Raw genomic sequence first — 19101 nt, forward strand, 5'->3', positions numbered from 1 at the left:
TTCATCCCTCTAAGAGTCCAGAACTGATGAAGTGTAATGAATCTGTCAGCCACATGAATTCTGCTTGTGTACATTTCAGCACATCCGTTCTCCCTCCACCGCCATTTCTCTCAGCTCTACTTTGAAATTCTGTTTTCAGAATGGGTGGAAACTGTCATAGGTTATCAGAAGGTAGGTAATAAATACAGCAGTTAAGTACAACATTAATCGAAGTGTTATTTTGTCAAGTCATGTAGGATCAGTGGTCGCGCTCAATGACTGTAGTTTTAGATGAGTGGAGGCTCATAACAAATACAATTCCTGGTTATTAGAAATAATAAATAAATAAGCAAAAATTAACTGCACCCTTTTTCAGACAATTTAAAACTTAGCTTTGACTATGTTAATGAAAACTTCTTTATATTTCAGAATGATGCACACAGGAAAAGACACCTAACTTTTCTGTCATTGGCTAACAAAAGTATCTTACAACTCTCACAAACTTATTTGACAAACCTTTACATTATTACTTAGCTGAGTACCGATTAACACTCTCACAAATTTAAAATATGTGTCCTGTTCATCAATGGATTCTTCCCTAAGCATTTATGGATTTTGTTTGTAGTGATATTAGCATAACAATAGCCATATAATATTAAAACGCAATTACAATACAAAAGGTAATTATGCAAATATTGAAAACTTTACAGGCTAGCTCTGCTTCCTGTGGGTCCTTTTGAGCCACATCTGTTAATTTATTGACAGATCAATGTTCTTACTATTGTGAGAGACATACACTTCCAAATGTGTCTATGGTTTTTAGCTGGCACTAAACTATTCCTCCTGGATGCTCTCAGTTGGCTATCAGTTAATTTCTGATTAAAAGAGACAAGGCAGGAGAGGAGAACCAAATCAAACAAGTAGCTATCGTGATGCACAAGCCATGGATCCTTTTGGCTCCACTCCCACCTCTTCTTTGCCTACCCTCAGCTCCCTCCTTTCTCTCCTGTTGCTGTGCAGTTCAGCGTCACAGCATGCAGGGAACTGATGAGTCTCCTTATAAGGCTTTTTTTTCTCCTTTTCTCTTCCCTCCCCTGTTTTCTCAGGATGATGGAAACTCACTGATTCCACTGCATTTTGGGTCTTCCTCCAATGGAGAAAGCCAGGAAAGTTTGTCCTTAAAATGAGTAAATAGGAAACTCCAAAACTTCTGGAGTGACTTTTGTGACTCCAGCAACTCTTTGAAGAAATACTGTTTTGCAGATGATATTATTCAGTGGCCACCAATTTTTTCATATCTAATTGGCAAAAAACACAACAGGAGTTACCATATCATTTTAACAAACTGTGAAACTGAGAGCAGTCAAAAACAGTTGACAAGCTAGGAAAAACAGCATTTTCTTCATCGGGTGGTGTGTCTTTAGTGTGGTACATAGAAAATATTGGCCCTGATTCTGTTCAGGATTGCTTTGAGTTTTATACTGGCACTGTTTCATAGCTTCCAGGGAAGTAACTTTTAATGTTTATCTAATATCATTTAAAAATGATTTAAGTCCATCATTTTTAAATTTATCTCACCATCTGCTAAATGCCTTTGTAGAAAGTTAAAACTATGACAGGTTTGAACATCTTCCAATAAGAAGAATGTGGTTATTGCACTTATCAAGTCAATTTTTTTCACTTCAATATTGTGCTTTTTATATAACAGGGAGCTTTAGAGATATGGAGAAAATAAGGCTCCTGTACCATCATGAATCTTGGTGAAGAACTATACATTCTGAAAATACCTATTGGCATAGAATGCTTCCGTTTCTGGTGACCAGCTAGAAAAAACACAAATTCAGGGACCAAAAATTCCAGGTACCCCAGTTATCAGATAACTTTGAAAACAGTCTTAATCTAGGTGACCTATGCACCTCACATCACTGGAGCATAAAGCCTTGCTATCTGCCATAGTGCTGTATACTTACCTGCTGCCTCCCTGAGGGAAGCACTGCTCAACATCCACCGAAAGAGAGGCCATAGCAGATACAGTTTCTGTCTCCTCCCTCTCTCGTTTCTGGGTCTCAGCCAGAGCGCAATCCACTGGCACAGAGTATGGCTCCACTGACTTCCAGTACTTGCCTAAGGAAAACATACATAATAATTTACGGGAATTTTAGCTAGCATGGTGGTACAAGCATAGCAATCACTTAGTCCAGCATTGGATGGTTATAAATTAAAATCACTGCACTGTAAGCAGTGCAATTGAAATTTCAAACTGCAGCGAAGAAGTATATTTCTGGACTTAAGAATGCCAAGTTGGAAAGTGTTTTCATTCCAAAAGGCTGTGTCACACCCTTCCTCAGAAGGTAATAAACTGGAGGAGTAACATGAAGTCTAATGAACTCATATTGTCAGACAGACTATTGGCTTTATCTACACTAGGTGAAGGGAGTTCGGGCAGGGTTAATACTTAGAAGCTCTGATATCGCAGAGAGTGAATGCATATACAACAATAAAGACTAGAAAAATGAACATTATTGTACTAAGTGCTCACACAGCACCGTCTTAAAAAGGAAAAAAGTCAGAAATGCCAGCTCAGACTGAAGTGATGCTGCCAGAACAATCAGATTTGTTAGTCCTGGATGTTCTTTCTCCTCCAACCTCAGGGCATATACTAGAACAATAATTTATTTAAAATTTGCATATATGACCTGGCTGTTGCTGGAAAACTGCCAGATATCGTAAGGAATCGAGCTTTCTGGTTTGATGTGTAAAAACACAGCAGCGAACTGGAAGAATTAGCATTCTCAGCTTTTTGCCTGCAACAGAAGAGGACAGCAAGAAGCTTCACCAGTAAAACAAACAATAATGCGCAGGTGAGTCATAATGAACATATCAAATGGTCCACTACTGCAGCGCTATGCTGAAACAGAGGTTGAATAGTGGCAATCAGGTGAACAACTAAGAATTTACATACATATTTTTTGTAGTCCAGTATTCCACTCAGCATTCACTAATTGCCAGGTGGGTGACACCTGGAAATTAGGAGCATTAGGGAGGCTGGGAGCTCTGGACCAGCACTTTTTCAGCATTTAGCAAGAAGCTTCCAGCAGCTGCTACAGAGGCTGGGTCAGGGTATTTATCTGGGAATTAGAGGGAGGGTTTCAACAGCTGTGAAAGAGAAGGGATCAAGTAAGGGACTTTTCCAAGGGCTAAAAGGACGATTTTGGCAGCTGGGCAGTGGGCTGAGTCGAGGTGTTTATCCAGTGGGTAGCTGGAGGCTTTGACAGCTGGGAGGCAGGGCCAGTGGTAGTGCTGTCTGTTTGGCCAAAAGGCTGCTGAAAACTACCTCTTTGGTAACACAGCTCTCAACACAGTCTCAAGCTTTTCAAAAGATGAACTTTTTCCTCCAGTGAGAGAGCAGCTGTCAATAAAGACTGAAAATGTCTTTATTCAAAAATATCAATGCAAGATGAAAGCCCTAGTCAGTCTGCAAGAACAACCAGCAAGCATGGCCAGTGAGTTTCTTTGAACTATAATAGTGTGCATGTTTGAATAGTTAGCAGAATCTTTAAATAACAGAGACCTTCTGGGGATAAAATGTAAAGTGTATTAAGTATCCTACAAAGTTGAGATCAAGTGTTAGAAGGCTGGCTTCAGTCCAAAAGCATGAAAGCCACAGCTAAAAAGTTATGTACATAACAGTAGGTTCAATGATTGGAGCCTGGCAAATTTTATAAAAACAAGACAAAAATATTCTCTATTACTACTGTGCTTAGAGACCATATTCTCTATTCATTAAAAATACACTAAAAAACAAACAAAAAGTTATATGGGCATTCCTCAATGTTCTCACAGATCATATGTGCAAAAGTCAGCCTTTGCAATATACACCCAATTCAAACCCTATAATTTATGGGCTAAATGTTCGCAGAGTGGGTGGGGTTTTTGCTGCAGAAACAGATGTGCAAGAAAATCAAATCTGTTGGCATGGGAATAATACCCCCTCTTGCCTATAAAAGAAATGAACCCATGTTCACTGCTGGAGTTTTCAAGGGCTCTTATTCATAAAATAAAATATTAGTAACCAGCTACCACTGTGTTGCTCTCCTGCAGCAACAATAAAACAGCATCAGTGAGGATTGCTACATCGCATTCGTTCATTCACACATGCTCACACACCAGCTGCCCTCTGAATCCTGACTTTCTTGTAACACTAAAACTCAGGGCCAATTCAAGCACAGTAGTGGGCTCTCTGTGCCCATTTAATTGCCCTTCACTCCCAAGCGATCAGTGATTTTTCTTGTTTCCCTGAATTGAGAATTATATTATAAGAGGGGCTTCAGTGATAAAGAGGGATACCAGAGTTGGGCCAGGAAGCAGGTGGCAGCACCTATGCTGCAGTGGAGGGGTCTTGGAGAAGCGGAATACAAGGCAGGGTGTTTGTGCTTTGTGGGAGGAAATTTAAAAGCAATCCCAGTTAGGAATAGGATCCAGGTAGGAGTGGGTACCTCATGCAAAGAGAGCTTTCTGATGCTTGTGAAAAAAAAGATGGTAGATTTTTCTTTAAAACCAGAAAGCTGTACCTTACAAACACGTTAGAAGCAGAACAGCTGTGAAAGCTTCTTTTTATGGAGAGCAGCATTCATATGTTGTTGTACACAAAGCATACAGGGCTTGCATGTGTTTGCAACTGGAGGATTTTCAGGCAAATCTTGTGGAATGGATATGCAAGGCACTGCATGCGGTTGCAAAGCAGCTTTGGTAGAAACCCTAGGTATGATGTAGATTGACAATGAGATTAGCTCAAAACAGAAGCATCTTTGACAAACTGCTCGCATCTCCAAAAATGGCATTTCTACTGCGTTATAGTGGAATGTGAAATTCTACCAATCCCGTTACGTTCATTGAGAAGAATATCGTGGAGCTCAGAGAAAGAATGAACCATACTGCTGGTTTCATTCATACAAAACTTGAAGAACAATCACTGCTTGCAAGAACAAACAGTGAAACTAAATCAGTCTTCTAGATATGCCTTGCCTTTCAGCATGAAAATGTGCTTAAGTCTCCCTCAAAGATTTGTGGGAGCACTGATTATTAACAGGAAATAATAAAAGTGAATGTTTCTGTTACTGTGACAGGCTTTTGTAATTGCCTTTTACTGATGGATTTGGACATGCTGTACATAGCTTGCTTGAAAAAAACAGTCTGGGGCTGGTGCACAAGCTAGTGAACAGGATTTGTTTAGAAATAGTATATTACATGGGTATGGGAACTACTACCCCCAAATGTATTACATTTCCAGAAGAGCCTTAGATCACTGTCACAAACAAAACATTTCTACAAATTCCATTTCTCTTAGAAAAAAGTTGTTTTCTCTCATTGTCTAAGCACTGCACCTTCAATTTTTTGAAGCAAACACAGAGGAGGGGCATTTTTTTTTCCAAAATATTACCGATAGTCATTATCAAAGTTGGATCACAGAAATAGAGACCCAATATAAATGTGATCAGTTGTCCCAGCAAAGCAGGCTTTCTCCGTATTTCATGAGGTGCTAGTCCACAGCCTAATACTCCTCAGCCTGCATAACTCTCCATAATGTCTAGCACATACTGGCCTCGCTTAATTCCATCTAATTATCCATCTTGCATAAAAATGCATTAAACTTCCTCAATGTTCCTTTCCATCACCCACTCCTTTCTAATACTTGGAGACTTGTATGGTGTCTCTCTCCTCCTAGTGATTTCTTAGGCAGAATGACATGTACATAACATTTTAGATAATAAATGCAAGAAAGGACAGAATGCTGTGTATAAATAACTCCAAGCCCTGAGCAGCCTAACTTAGGTGCCAGAAGTACAGCCAGTTTGACTGCCATGACTGTACTGGTTCTGCTCAAACTCAAGCTTGTTCCAAACAAACTAAATTAAGCTGCTCTGCAGAGCTCTGGGTTTGGGTTTGTAGACATATGTTGTATCTTTCTTTCCGAGTCTATTTCTTCTCACTGAACTTCTGTCATTTGCATGTATTTCTAGATGCGTTTCTAGAATCTTTTCCCCCCCCCCAAATTCACTTTCTTTTGGTGTTTTGGATTAATTTTTCTTCAAATGTGTTTTATTCCAACTGAATTGTATATTCTCTCCTCATGTTTGTTATCTCTTTTGTGCCCTGTGTATTAGTTTTCTGTCCTTATTATTATTTGTGAATCAGTTCTACCTTGCATAGTTGCATAGTATGTGAATTTCCTTAACTTGCTGATTCCTTCCATATCATTAACAGATCATTAACAGGATATTTTAAAGAAGAAACCAACTCATGAGGTACCCTATGACACACCACTCAGCAGAAATGACATAGTAGAATTTCTTATATTCAGCTGATTTACTTATAGCTTGTGTGTATCTGAGTGAGTGTCTGATGTGAAGGATGAGCATACATCTACAATGAATTTTCATTGTCTCTTTACAACTGAAATCAGATTGAGAGCAAACCACTGATAATGCATGATGTTCCTTTTAAATCCTTCATGTATTTTATAAAGATGAATCCCTATTATTTGTGAGGCATCTGATATGAAGTAAATAATTTTTTATCCATTTGCTATTGTTAAGAAGCAAGCAAAAAGTAGGAGTCAGGAAGCTACCACCACCTAGGTAAAATGGCAGAGAGCAGATTAGAAAAATTAAGGGAAGTCTCCTCAGGTGGATTAAGGTAAAGAGAAAAATTTTAATTGAGGTCAGGCCAATTGCCCTAAAGCATTTGTTTAGAAAAGGATTGGGGCCAGGATACAAAAGTGAAGTAGTCAAGGACTCTTTGCACCAGAAATAGAATAAATTCACAACATATCTGTTAGTGTTTTTCCATGGACCAAGGTTCATTTTAAGCTTTTTGATTTTATCTCAAACTCCTATATATCTTGAAGTGAGTAACTTGTAAAGGACTACACAAGCAGAATCTACAGAAACTATTTGTTACATCTCTAATTTACCTGTCTGTTTCTGTCCCTCACTGATAAACATTTATTTTGCTCAAGCTGCTCTGGAATGGAAAGATTAGGGAATATTCAGGAAACAGAAAGCACTAAATAATTTCAAAGACTTAGTTCTTCAGTGATAAATATCTAGCAGGAAAAAAAGAGATACCAAAGAAACAAAAGCAAAAACACACATATACTCAACATAGCATGTGGGTTTACATATAACACACTTGCCCATACCTTTCCCTGAAACAATAGTTTAATGTCTACAACTTTAATGATATTAAAAACAAAACAAAACAAAACAAAACCTAGAACACAAATTCAGAAACATACTTTGAATTTCAGTGGTCTTTTTTAAAGAAGCTATTGCATTCGTATTGGGGATTTGGTGCACGATATCTTCTGGGAGAGGCTCCAGCTGCAAGAATAGAATAGAATAATATAAATTTTAAATAAGCCACAGGGAAGTAAAGCAATCTGAAACAATCTAATCCTCAGGAAAAGCTTAGCCCAAGAACTGGTTAACATTTTGCTGGTATCAGTTCGAAAAGTATAGCCATGATTTTGTTTTCTGTTTTTCAGCCATGTAATTGAATTCCAAGGGGCTTTTCTATTGGCTGCAAGACTAATCTATGGAGTCTCTGAAGCAGGTGCATGTCTGTGTATTATTCATTTAAAAAATGCTAGTTATTTGTGTAATTTTTGTAGGTTCCTCACAAACCAAATTCCACTGTGTCTGTATACGCAGCTGGGCACTCCAAATAAAACCTTGCTGAAGCCACATTGGAACCAAAGTGCGCACTCTATTATCTTTTTTTTCTCCAGTTTTATTACTCCTAACCATCTTACACATTTTAAGATTTACAGAGGAAAACCATAAAAAACAGCTGCTGGTAGTAGCTTTGCATTATTTTCAAATAAAGTAGTAGATAAAAAACTGCTTATGTAGATCCACAGTAAGAGTTCTCTAAGTAAGATTTTTTTAGTCAACTGCATTTTTATTAGCCAAATGTACTTCTATATTCTTTGGGTAGGGCTGCATCACAACAAAGTAATGGAAGACTGAGTGCAGAGTTACTGCACAGAGTAATTTCTGCCCTGTGGTTAATACGAGCCTCCCTTTCCCACTCCTCATGAAGGAAGATTAGGTACCTAAATATCTTAAGAAATCTGATCCCTGGACACTTGACATATATGCACATTTTTTAACACCTAATTTGCCATATAAATATCTCCCTCTTTGTTTCAAATCCTCATCTATAATCTGGGAATAACAGTATTTTTTCTATCTTGCAGTGGTACTTCAGGAAATGGGGACATATTAGTATTTTTGTTCTGATCATTGGACATGAATTGGTCCTAATTTGGGTACTGGCGTTCAGGAAATATAAACTTATAATTGTACTGACCATCAGACATGACTGTATCCTGGCAATTCATGAGGACTACAACTGAGCAAAATAATCTATATTTTGAAATTCATCTACTTGTGCTTTTTTGTCCACCTTCCAAACACACTAGAGGCAAAAAAAAAGTCTCTAATTCTCAAGACAAATGAATTTCAAATTGACATACACAATTCATAGAAAATAGTAGACCTGTAATTTCCTATGTATGCTCCCCAGAAACATTTGTACATAAATTCAATACAAGTCCAGAAATAACTATGCAAACAGCTCTTTGAATATTTATGAAAAAGAAAATAATTCAAACATATTTATTGAAAACACCAGAACATATTAGATGGGATGTCAAAAGGATTATAGATATTGGGGGATAGGGAGGAAAAAATAAGGTAAATTACTCAATCTGTTCAGTATCAATCATTGGATTAGGCCTAGTCTTGACCTCCTGAGACCGAGTGTATCATACAGGATGGTATGATCCAGCTGGGGGTGTGTGGGTTGAATGTGACCCACAAAACACTTCTATCCAGTCTGGAAACTTTTTCTCCTAGAAAAAGGGTAAAACATTTTTGTGGACATCATTCACCCTAATAGCTAAATAGCTTCCTGTACTGTAATAATGTAATTCTCCTCTAACTGTGCTTAGAGACCAGCGAGCTTTTCCTCTTCTCCACATAGGATGCTAAAGCTGGGCATGGAGACATGCTTTCTCCAGAGCCAGGAGTAGGAGCTGTGTCAAGGTAGCCATGGAAGACTAATATCAAAACCAATCTTTCTTTCCTAAAGCCAGTCGGACCATCTTTGATAGAAGGCTTCTATACTGCAGACAAAATTCCTGACTTAAGCACGCATCGGCCTACTCCAGACTGGGTCAAGTGAAGCCCACCTGAGAAGCTTCTCCTGTGAAGTGAAAACTTTGGTTGCCATCACAGAATCACAGAATGGTTGAGTTTATCATCTAGTCCAACACCCCTGCTCAACCAGGGTCACAGCATGTTGCTCAGGACCCTATATAGATGGCTTTCGAATATCTCCAAAGATGGAGACTCCACAATGTCTCTAGGCAACCTGTTCCAGCGCTCAGTCACCCTCACAATAAAAAAAGTTTTTCTTTATGTTCAGATGGAATTTCTTGTGTTTCAGTTTGTGCCCGTTGCCTCTTGTCCTGTCATTGGGCACTGCTGAAAAAAATCTGGCACCATCCTCTTTACATTCTCCCTTCAGCTGTTTATACACACTGATAAGATCTCCCCTCAGTCTTCTTTTCTCCAGGCTGAACAATCCCAGCTCTCTCAGCCTCTTCTCATATTGGAGATGCTCCAGTCCCTTAATCATCTTAGTAGCCTCTTGTTGGACTCGCTCCAGTAGCTCCATACCTCTCTTGTACTGGACTCTCCAGTACTGGACACAGCACTCCAGGTGTGGCCTCATTGGGGCTGAGAGGTGGGGGAGGATCATCTCCCTCGACCTGCTGGAGATGCTCTGCCTAATGCAGGCCATGTGATTATTTCCTTAGACTCCTGTATGGGATTGCAGCTGGAAGATTTTCTTGTGGCTACAAACAATAGCACTATGTTTTGTTTTCAAACAGTATAAATCACTCCATTATGTGCAGTGAACAAGTGTGCCAGAGGTAGTGCTGGTAGGACCTGATTGGTCCCAACTTTACTCAGTTACTGAGGAAAACAGGCTGCAAAGGAAGATTGTTGCTATATAGTATGTATCAGAGATTAAAACTGAGAGAGTAATTACAATGAAAATCAAATACATTTAGAATTTTTAAATCAGCTTAATTTCACAATCTTCATAGGTTACTCTGCTTGATTACTTGCAGATATCTGGGGGGAAACTGCATATTTACAAAAATGCCCACCAACAGGTCAAGCTTCACATATTTTAGAACATAGATTATTTGCTTAGTAATTCATACCTTCAGTTGTGCAGATAAATACCACTTGCTTTTATCTTTCATTATTTTCTGCTTAACGTAATCTATAAATTGGCCAGGAAGAGGGCAAAATCCTGAAGCCCTGTTGGGTCATACTTGGTGCAGGAACACAGAAGAGGAAGTAAATAGTACCTTAAGGTTCTGTTTTGACAGTTTCCTAATTCTTAAGACTTTGAGGACCAATTCACTCCCCTGAAGTAGGACAGAATAGCTCCAGACTTTAACAGGAGGAATAATTGTACAAGGTATGGAATTGCCAGAGTCAATGCCAGACTTGAGATCTTGCTTTTCTGTTTCAGTACCTTCCCTGTCCTCTGCAAGCCACTTGTACTAAATAGCAGGCTGGGGTCAAGTGGTATAGAAATAGCTAGAGCAGATTTCCTGTTAAAAGAAGGATCTTTTGTTGCCTCTTTTTCAGAGATGAATTACAGGAGCCAAAAGTTGCCTTCATTTTTCCTAATGTATCAATGATACATCTTTATTCAATAGTGCAGAAATAAATTGTTTGACACAGAGGCTAAATTTGAATATCTCAGTGTATCAGCTGAATAGTTAGAAATGGCAGAAGTATTTTCAGAAATCAGGATAATCAATGAATCACTAAAGTAAAGAATAAAAAGGGTCAAATGCCTAAAAAATATTATTTCAAAGCTGGACAGCTCTACTAGCAGATCTGTAGATGATGTGTGTATAATAATATTTGATTATTTCCTGAACTCCTTTTTCACAACAGTTCCACATAAGTTTCCAAATTCAGCTTCTGCTCCAGACATATTCTGCCACCTCATCCCTGGTGGTAGTCAGGCAGGACCTTGGACCCTGTTCCATGTCAGGGAAAACTTATCAGGCTCTAGAAGTAAGTTCATTTCATTGAATACCCTGTTCAACCCAGGTGCAGTACTCTTACAAATACTCTGTAAAAATAAAGCCAATGGCTTATTGCAGCTATGTCTATACATTTTGGACTGTCTGTATCAGAGAGAATGATTTCTGTTGGCAGTTATCCACTGTTTGGATACAACTATATAGCCGTAGGGGTGTCCCTGGAAAATATGAGCCGTTGGACTCAACAGTGAACAAAAGAAAATACTCTACACCTGCCATATATGGCACTATCACCTTCTCTCCTACACTTACTGGCATTCAGATCATGAAGTCTATTAAACCTAGAGTAAAACAGAATGGAAGCTGAAAAGAACACTGGAAATATATTGTCAGGAAAGAAACCTTTCAGAGAAGAACAGCTCAAGTCAGTGCAGAAATAATCAAACCGCTGGAGAGACAGTTTGGACCAGGTACAGAGGGTCCCTTTTTCAATGCTTTTATACTGCTGAATTGGACTTTTGTGCCCGAAGTAGCAGATGAAAGTAGAAATTATGTCCACTAATCATTTTCAAAATAGGAAAAACAATGTAAATGGGCACCAATCACTTGAACATCCAAATGCTGCCAAAGCCACATCAACAAATGTTTGAAGTAGGAATTAAGGATGGAATTTTCAAATGCCCAGAAGGTCCACTGAAATGATCCAAGGCAGTGCAGAGAGGATCTAAAGCTCTAGCAACCTATACCAAGCTGGAAAATCAGCTCTAGCAATATCTGCACTGTCCTTAGCCCTGTCATGTTTTAAAGCACAGAAATTAGCTTCAGCGAAGACTGTTGAAGGGTACAGTTAGAGATAATTGACAAGTCAGGCAATTGCAAGCATAAAGTAAGGACCATGGAGAATTCTGACAGAAACAGATGAAGGAGAGAGGGTAGGCCATGTTCCTCAAGGATGCCTAGGCTTCAGAGAGAAATTTTATAAAGTCCTTTTACTGAGATATGCTGAGCCAGATGTATATCAACACAAAGATCTGTCTTTTTTGTTCTGAGCATTGCCTATGATCATGGAGGACTAAGCTCAAAGATCCCCAAGGTCCTCTGTGTTGTTATATTAGAGAACTTCTTTAAGTTTCTGCATTGTTTCAATTATATGTAAACGCTTTACACAGGTTTTTTGTGATCCACTGTTATAATGTGGTACATAAATGACTTAGTTTTCGCTAGGCAATATTTCCAAGGCACAAAGATCATTAGCACCTACCACTCTCTGAAAAACAGTAGGTGCCTTGCCTTGGAAATATGTAGCTTTGGAATCCAAATATTTTCTGTTTCCTTGGCCATACTGCTTCCTGACTAGCACTGCCCATTTCGGTGACTTTGATGTTACCATGCTGACCTCTGGTACATATTTTGTATTGCTCCATTTTTTTCCCCCTATCTAATTTTCTATTTCTGGGCCCATTTTCTATGTTTATGCAAGCAGCACTTGACAGATGACTTTAATTCAGCATTAATTATTTGCTAAATTGTAGGAATCAGATTAAGAAGGAGGATGTGAGATTGTGACCAAGCTTAACATGCAATTTGAAATTGATCTCAGGCCATATTCACTTACATGAATATTTCCATTTTGGAAAGAGAAATGCTTACCTGTTCTGGCAAATCACCGCATTTTAACGCAGTCCAGGCCATCTTGGCAGACTCACTGCCTAGCTGGCAAGCAGCTCCAGATTCACACTGAATTCCACAAAGGGGAAAATGTCAACTTTTCATCATCCGAAGGAAAGCTGCAGAGTACAAGCTTTCCTCTTAAATTGCCATCCCCTCCTAAATTCCAGCTCAACTGATTGCAAGAAAGAAGCACATACTTCACACACTGCAAGAAAACTGCCCAGTATAAGTTTTTAAGCATGCTTGGGATCCAACCAGTCACAATGTTTTGTCAAATTCTGTTTCAGACTGAAATTGAAGACAGAAGGGTATACACCAGAAGAAGTTAAATTTAGTCATTTAAAAATGTTTTTGCACTTAGCACCAAATTCAGCCATGGCCACCACAGTCAATGAGAGCAGACACTCGTCCTTCATTTCAGGGATCCTGCTAGGCAGAACATGCTCTGGACTGAACTTTGTTTTTTCCTCTGTGCAATGGAGAGCATCTGAGATTAATTATCACTTGTTATAGACCACAGCAAACCTGTAGACAGGTCAGAGGCACCATGATGTTAGACAGATTTCTGTGTCCCATGGAAATATACTGCCTGGCTGCTCCAAAAGAAGTGAAATGAAGGAAGAACTAAATCCCAGTTTTCAAGTCAAAAGATTTTGTACTCGAAGGAATCCTTCCTCATTCTCCCTGGATGCACAAGAACATCCAAATCAATGCTGTTACATTGGAAATGAGCTGCTAGATTTAGGATACTGAACTCAAAGAAAGCTTGACCCTGAGGACTTTTTAGATACAAATAGTACCTCTTCAGAAAGAAAGTGGAGGAAAGAAACCAGGACCTACGTCATTACAACATGGCCCTGAATGGGATAAAGGAAGTCTATTTGGCACTGAAAGACTCTAGGATGGACACAGTAGCATGGAATTTCTATTCTCCCCAACAAAGAATTTGATGGAATATTCAGCCCTATTTTCATACCCTGGAAGCATGGAGGAGAAATTTACTTCTTGGGATAGCATTTAATAACATCTTAACATTTAATTATTTTTTAAATGAAGCAATATATATACATGTATGTTTTAAAAAGATGTATTTCAAATTATACAGATGATCCATGACAGGAAAAAATAAAATCATTTAAAGATCGTAACAATGATTGACAGAACTGAAATTTTGAGCACAGAATTACATTATCATCTCAAAAATGCCAAGGTTTAGAAGTAAAGTCTCTTTTTTAATTATCTGAAACAAGCATTTCCTTTGTTTTGACAGGTGCCCATTCAATTGACAGGTTCTAAAATCATGCCGAGAAAATGCATAGGGATATTTTAAAGCAACTTATGCCCATCCTTCCTTTTTAACTGCCAGAAGGATTTCCATGTTTTCATTTTGGATTTCAAGGAATCCAGCTGCTTAATCTCTTCTCACCTCTTGGGAAGATTTCCTTCCAAGGAGATAACCTAGGGTGCTCCTAATTAGCTCTACAAATGGTCAAAGAGTTTTTTCTCAAAGCTACATGGAGATTTCCTGCTTGTGCATAGAAGTATGGATGACAGAAACTGAGATCTCTAATTTTTTAATTTTTATATTTTTAATGTAAACTTTCTGATTAATAATATTATCATTATAAAATTTATCCTTACCTTTACCTCTGTAATAAACCCTTTTTTTTTTCATTTATGAAAGGATTCAGTTAACCAAACATAACCACACGGAGCCATTTCAGATAATATAGAATGTCCTGCCTGACCTCCAGGTGCCACTCAAGAAGTGTGAGCTCTCTGAGTTCTATGTTATATCTACCAGTCCTGTGCAGATATCCTGGATATGAGCAGGGTATCTAAAAAGGCACTAGGCATCACTGTTCAGAGAATAGTATTGGGTCAATTACCAAAATAGGTACCTCAGAGAAAAACAGCAATTATTATAATCCCACTTGTATTTATGCACAATTTCCAAATTACTGTTCAAAAGTACTTCTGTAGAGAAGTTCAAAAGTATTTACTAGACACTGATTGGGCTGATAGCTCATTTAAATTCTGAGCTCTTTCAAGAATAAGAGACCCTTTTAATGTTTTTATTTGTTAGTCTTCGAAATCAACAACTGCATGCAGGAATTTCCTGTGCCATGCTCAAATTATTTAAAGAAGATAAATTTGATAGTTTATTCTTTTCCTAGTGGGTCCACTTGCATTTATTAAGAGAAGAGTAAAAAGTTATCCTGATTGATAAACAGATCACTTTTCTACAGGGTACATGTAGTCAAAAGCAAAATACATCTATTTTGAGTGTCAACTTGTTCTTCATCTTGGTATTCAGAGACAAATGAAGTAAAGCAAGCATTTCTTGTTTGTAAGTCTGATGTTACCTCTCCATATCAGATCAGCTCCCCATGAAAGATGGAGGTTGCTGCTAGTTTTGTGTTCTATGATATTCTGATAACAAGACCTTTGAAGCAGTGAATTGCTGTATTGATGGGAGTTGGCCAAGAACAACAATAAAAAAAGAAAAAGTTTTCAAAAAACCCTGCAAAATGTTTATGAATTCTAATCTTCAGCACATGAATAAATACATCTGACAAACTGCAGAGTACCTCACAAAGGCCTTTCCCAACCTCTCTAATTTGAGTTCAATTACATGCGTAGTGTTTAGAAGCTCAAGTTCATCTTCTCCATGCTTTGAAACTAAACTTGCACTAGATACCAGTAATTGTAAAAGTGAAAGGCAGATAATAAGTTATAATTATCCTATTAATCATCTGTAAAGAATTGTATTCAAGGAAGACTGCATCCTCAAATTATAATAACTGGTGGTTTGAAGGAACCCATTTTCTTCTCTCCTTGGCAGGAATACACTTGGAGTTTGCTGTGCAAGTTCATGAATATTATGGTGAAAACAAGCAATGTATGTACTATGGGCCATGTGGTGTACATTGCCATAAATCCATGCATGTCAACAGACGTGTGGATTTCTAACTGCTAACTAGGTATCAGACTTCTTCATTAGTGTCTGCTCCTCAGCAGCACCTTTACTTATTTTCTTAAGCAAACATCAGTTTCTCATGCTGAAGTTGTTAATGGCATCCTCTCTGGAGTCTTTTTCTCTTCTTAGCAGCCAGAGTGCATATTTTCTCTTTGAAATTCCTCTGCACCAGCACACTGAATGCATGTCCCTGAAGACAAAGCTGTAAGAGCCCGTGAGAATAATGCTTCCTGAACGAGAAGTTTCGAGTTATTAATGATCATGTCCTTTTTCCAGGGATTTATAAATGGCTGTGTGCTTACTTTTGTCTTCATTCTCAGTTATTAAGTCTCTCCTGGAATTTGCTTTGCTATATTTTGCAAGCAAGTAGATTCAAAACTAATACAATTTCCTAGGCTGTAGTTACTCTACTAGGAAATGGAAGAAAGTCTCAATTCTAGTATATGTATCTTGTTCCTGTTTTTCACAGTAGGTATTTTTTCTGAGATAATAGATAGTCAGTGACAGGAAAAGTGGTGGTCAGGTGTGGTATAGTGTTAAAACACAACAAGCCTTTTCCATAAATGGGTGGCACCACCAAATGGCCATAACTGGATAAAGGGAGCCAGGCACCTACACAGAGGAAGACACACTGCATCATTAGCATTAGTTACCCAGTGAGAATGGGTTTAGAAGGGCTATGAATGCCTCAAGAAACTTACTGAATCCTGACAAGAAAGATCATGATAGCGAGTGTGAATAATAGCGCCCAGGAACAGAAGCGGATCAATAGAGCAATAAGATGCATTCACTAAGATTTTCAAATGCCTCAAGCTAGGTTTCTTAATTCATTTTTCAGCACCTAAATAAAAAGTCCAACACTGAGTTGAGCAGCCATTTCAAAAGTGCGTGCCAGCATATACTCCTTATGGGACTTGTCAAAGGTGACAGCAGATAAAACAGAGTAAACTTAATTTTTTGTGAATGTTTCTATTCTTCTGTAGAGTATGAAAGATCTTCTGAACAGGTCTAGCGGTCTTCACTTCTGTATCATTTTCTTTGCCTTTCTCTCCACATTAGACTTTTGTTAATTTTTAGGTCACCCTACCTGCTTCCAAAAAGAAAATATAAGGAGCTATTTGGCATTGCTTACTTGCCATCTAAGTTTCTTAACACCAATATCTGCTCTTCAAGAGACTCAGTTGTTCCTTTCCCTAAACCAGGTTCCCTATAGCTTATCAACATCGCAGCTAGTTCTCAAGAGTGAGCATAACCTGCATAGCCACGTTATATAGCCTGTTGTAAATGTGCACCTGGGCTGACATGCAGTCCAAGATCAAGATTTCCTTAATCAGAAAAAGAAAAAAAATAGAGTATCTATGGGCTTCCCCCTCCCCCCCCCTTTTAATGATATTTAAAGAATATACAAATTTTGTGGCTTAAAGTTAGGGGAAAAATTTAAAGTAGGGAAGGAAAGGTGCCTGTTCATTTCGAACGTTAAAGACTCTGGTCTAGTCCTTCTTAGAAATTTCTGTGGCAATTAAAGAATCAGTGAAACTAAGATTCACTAGAGGAGGGAGCTTAAAAACTCAGCAGCTAAAGGGGGAAACATTTCTGACAGATGGTGACATCTATCCATGTCCACTACTGAGAGGAGGTTTGAGGAAAGGATGTTTCTACCAAATCCTTGTTGCTTTGATTCTTTCCAGCTAAGTTTGAGAACCTTGAGAACTCTTGAGATTTGAGAACCTTAAGAGTTCCCTAAAGAAAAAAAATATAGAAAGCTGTTATTCTATTCATTGTATGTATAATGAAAAAATAAGCATAAAAAATCTTTTTCATGATGGGTCATAAAGATGAAAAAGAAATTAACAAGGGCATTTAGAAAATCCTTGATAGGTTACAGGCAATTTCCATTGCAAGATACAATATGTCAGATCAGTCTCACAGGCATGAAGTCTTGAACTTGAAGGGAACTAGGACACTAGCTTGCAATTTGGCACTAATTAATATATTTGATTGGAGATACTATTTAGCTATTGCCGCTTCCCCTGTGGGAGAGGGAGGTAACGTAATACCACACTTTATAACAAGATCCCACAGATTATGGCCAGGGAACCTGCGACAAACTCGCAGTTTACGGATAAAAACATTTGTCCTTGCATAAGTGATTTTGTCTGCATCTTCTGCAGGTTTATTATTCTCATGACACTTATAGGAGAAAAGATATTCCAGTGGACAATAGAACCATTTTTCACTAGCATGAATGCTTGCCTTCTGTTTTTGTACATAAATAGCAGATACTCATGTTTACCTGGTGTGATGATCCATTCTCAAAAGCTTTTTAATAGTATATTCAGTGTTTGATAACTCCTGGACAGCCAATTTAAATTACATATAGACCAACCTGAATCTTCATTTTTATCTCAAAAAAATTTTTTTTGGATGTCTTGGGCACATTTTTGTTATTGTTTTTCAATTTCAAGAGCCTCTGAAATGTGTTCCTCCAGATGGCAGTTGAAGAAAGTGTCAAAATACTGGAAAAAATGTTCCTTTCTATATTCAGTCTCTAACATTAACAGGTGCCTTGCAAAAGCTCATTTTTCCATGCTAGTTGGCTGAAAATCTGATCCTGATAGATGATATGCACACCAATGATGACCACTGCTGTCAAGTCTGGTATTCAGCACAACATCACCAAAAGCAATTTTAAGGTATTAAATCTTACTCAGAACTGGGAATAATTTAGGCAAACACTAAGTGTTTCATATAATCATCTTATTTAGATGTATTTATCTAAACCAAAATAGGCTTTCAGCTCATTTGAGGTCTGCTTATTTCTAAGACATGTACAAAGGGCACGATTTCTATACCCAACAAAAAAAAGTCTACTGCTATTGTTTATTACAAGAAAATCAAAGATAGGAGTTTCAGCAAACTTGGACCATTCTCTCCACCTTCCTTGATTTATGTTTTACCTCATTTCCTAAAAGGGCGTTTATACAGGCTTCAGATGCATCACAGATGGCGGTAAGGTCATGTCCTCCCTCCAGTGCCAACACGACACGGCCATCCGCTAGCTTCAGCAATTGCTTGGTTAGGTGACCAAAACCTGGTATTCAAATACAGTAGTGCAAATAATTAAAGCAGAACAGATATTATAGGCATGTTTCACATCTGCTACATGAGAATGAGGAAAACTCAAGGATATTGCACAGGGAGCACGGGATATATTTAGTCCAGTATCCTGTTTCTAACTGTGGCCCACACCAGATGCTTTGGAGTTAGGTATATGGAAGTTTGTATGAGGCAGATGTGAGATAATGTCCCTCATGCTAATCCCTAAGAG

At 38.2% G+C, this 19101-nt stretch overlaps 1 protein-coding gene across 1 annotated transcript in view; it reads right to left on the bottom strand.

The window, feature by feature from the left end:
* Positions 1–19101, bottom strand: part of HDAC9 (histone deacetylase 9) — a 306119-nt gene that overhangs the window by 9464 nt on the left and 277554 nt on the right. Inside the window, exons 23-25 of the mRNA XM_064506335.1 lie at positions 18731–18864; positions 7277–7361; positions 1950–2103 (exon numbers count right to left, since the gene is read on the bottom strand). Coding sequence (XP_064362405.1) covers positions 1950–2103; positions 7277–7361; positions 18731–18864 — 373 coding nt within the window. The remainder of the gene's footprint in view (positions 1–1949; positions 2104–7276; positions 7362–18730; positions 18865–19101) is intronic.

This window comes from Dromaius novaehollandiae, chromosome 2, assembly GCF_036370855.1.
Source record: "Dromaius novaehollandiae isolate bDroNov1 chromosome 2, bDroNov1.hap1, whole genome shotgun sequence".
In the NCBI taxonomy this organism is placed as follows: domain Eukaryota; kingdom Metazoa; phylum Chordata; class Aves; order Casuariiformes; family Dromaiidae; genus Dromaius; species Dromaius novaehollandiae.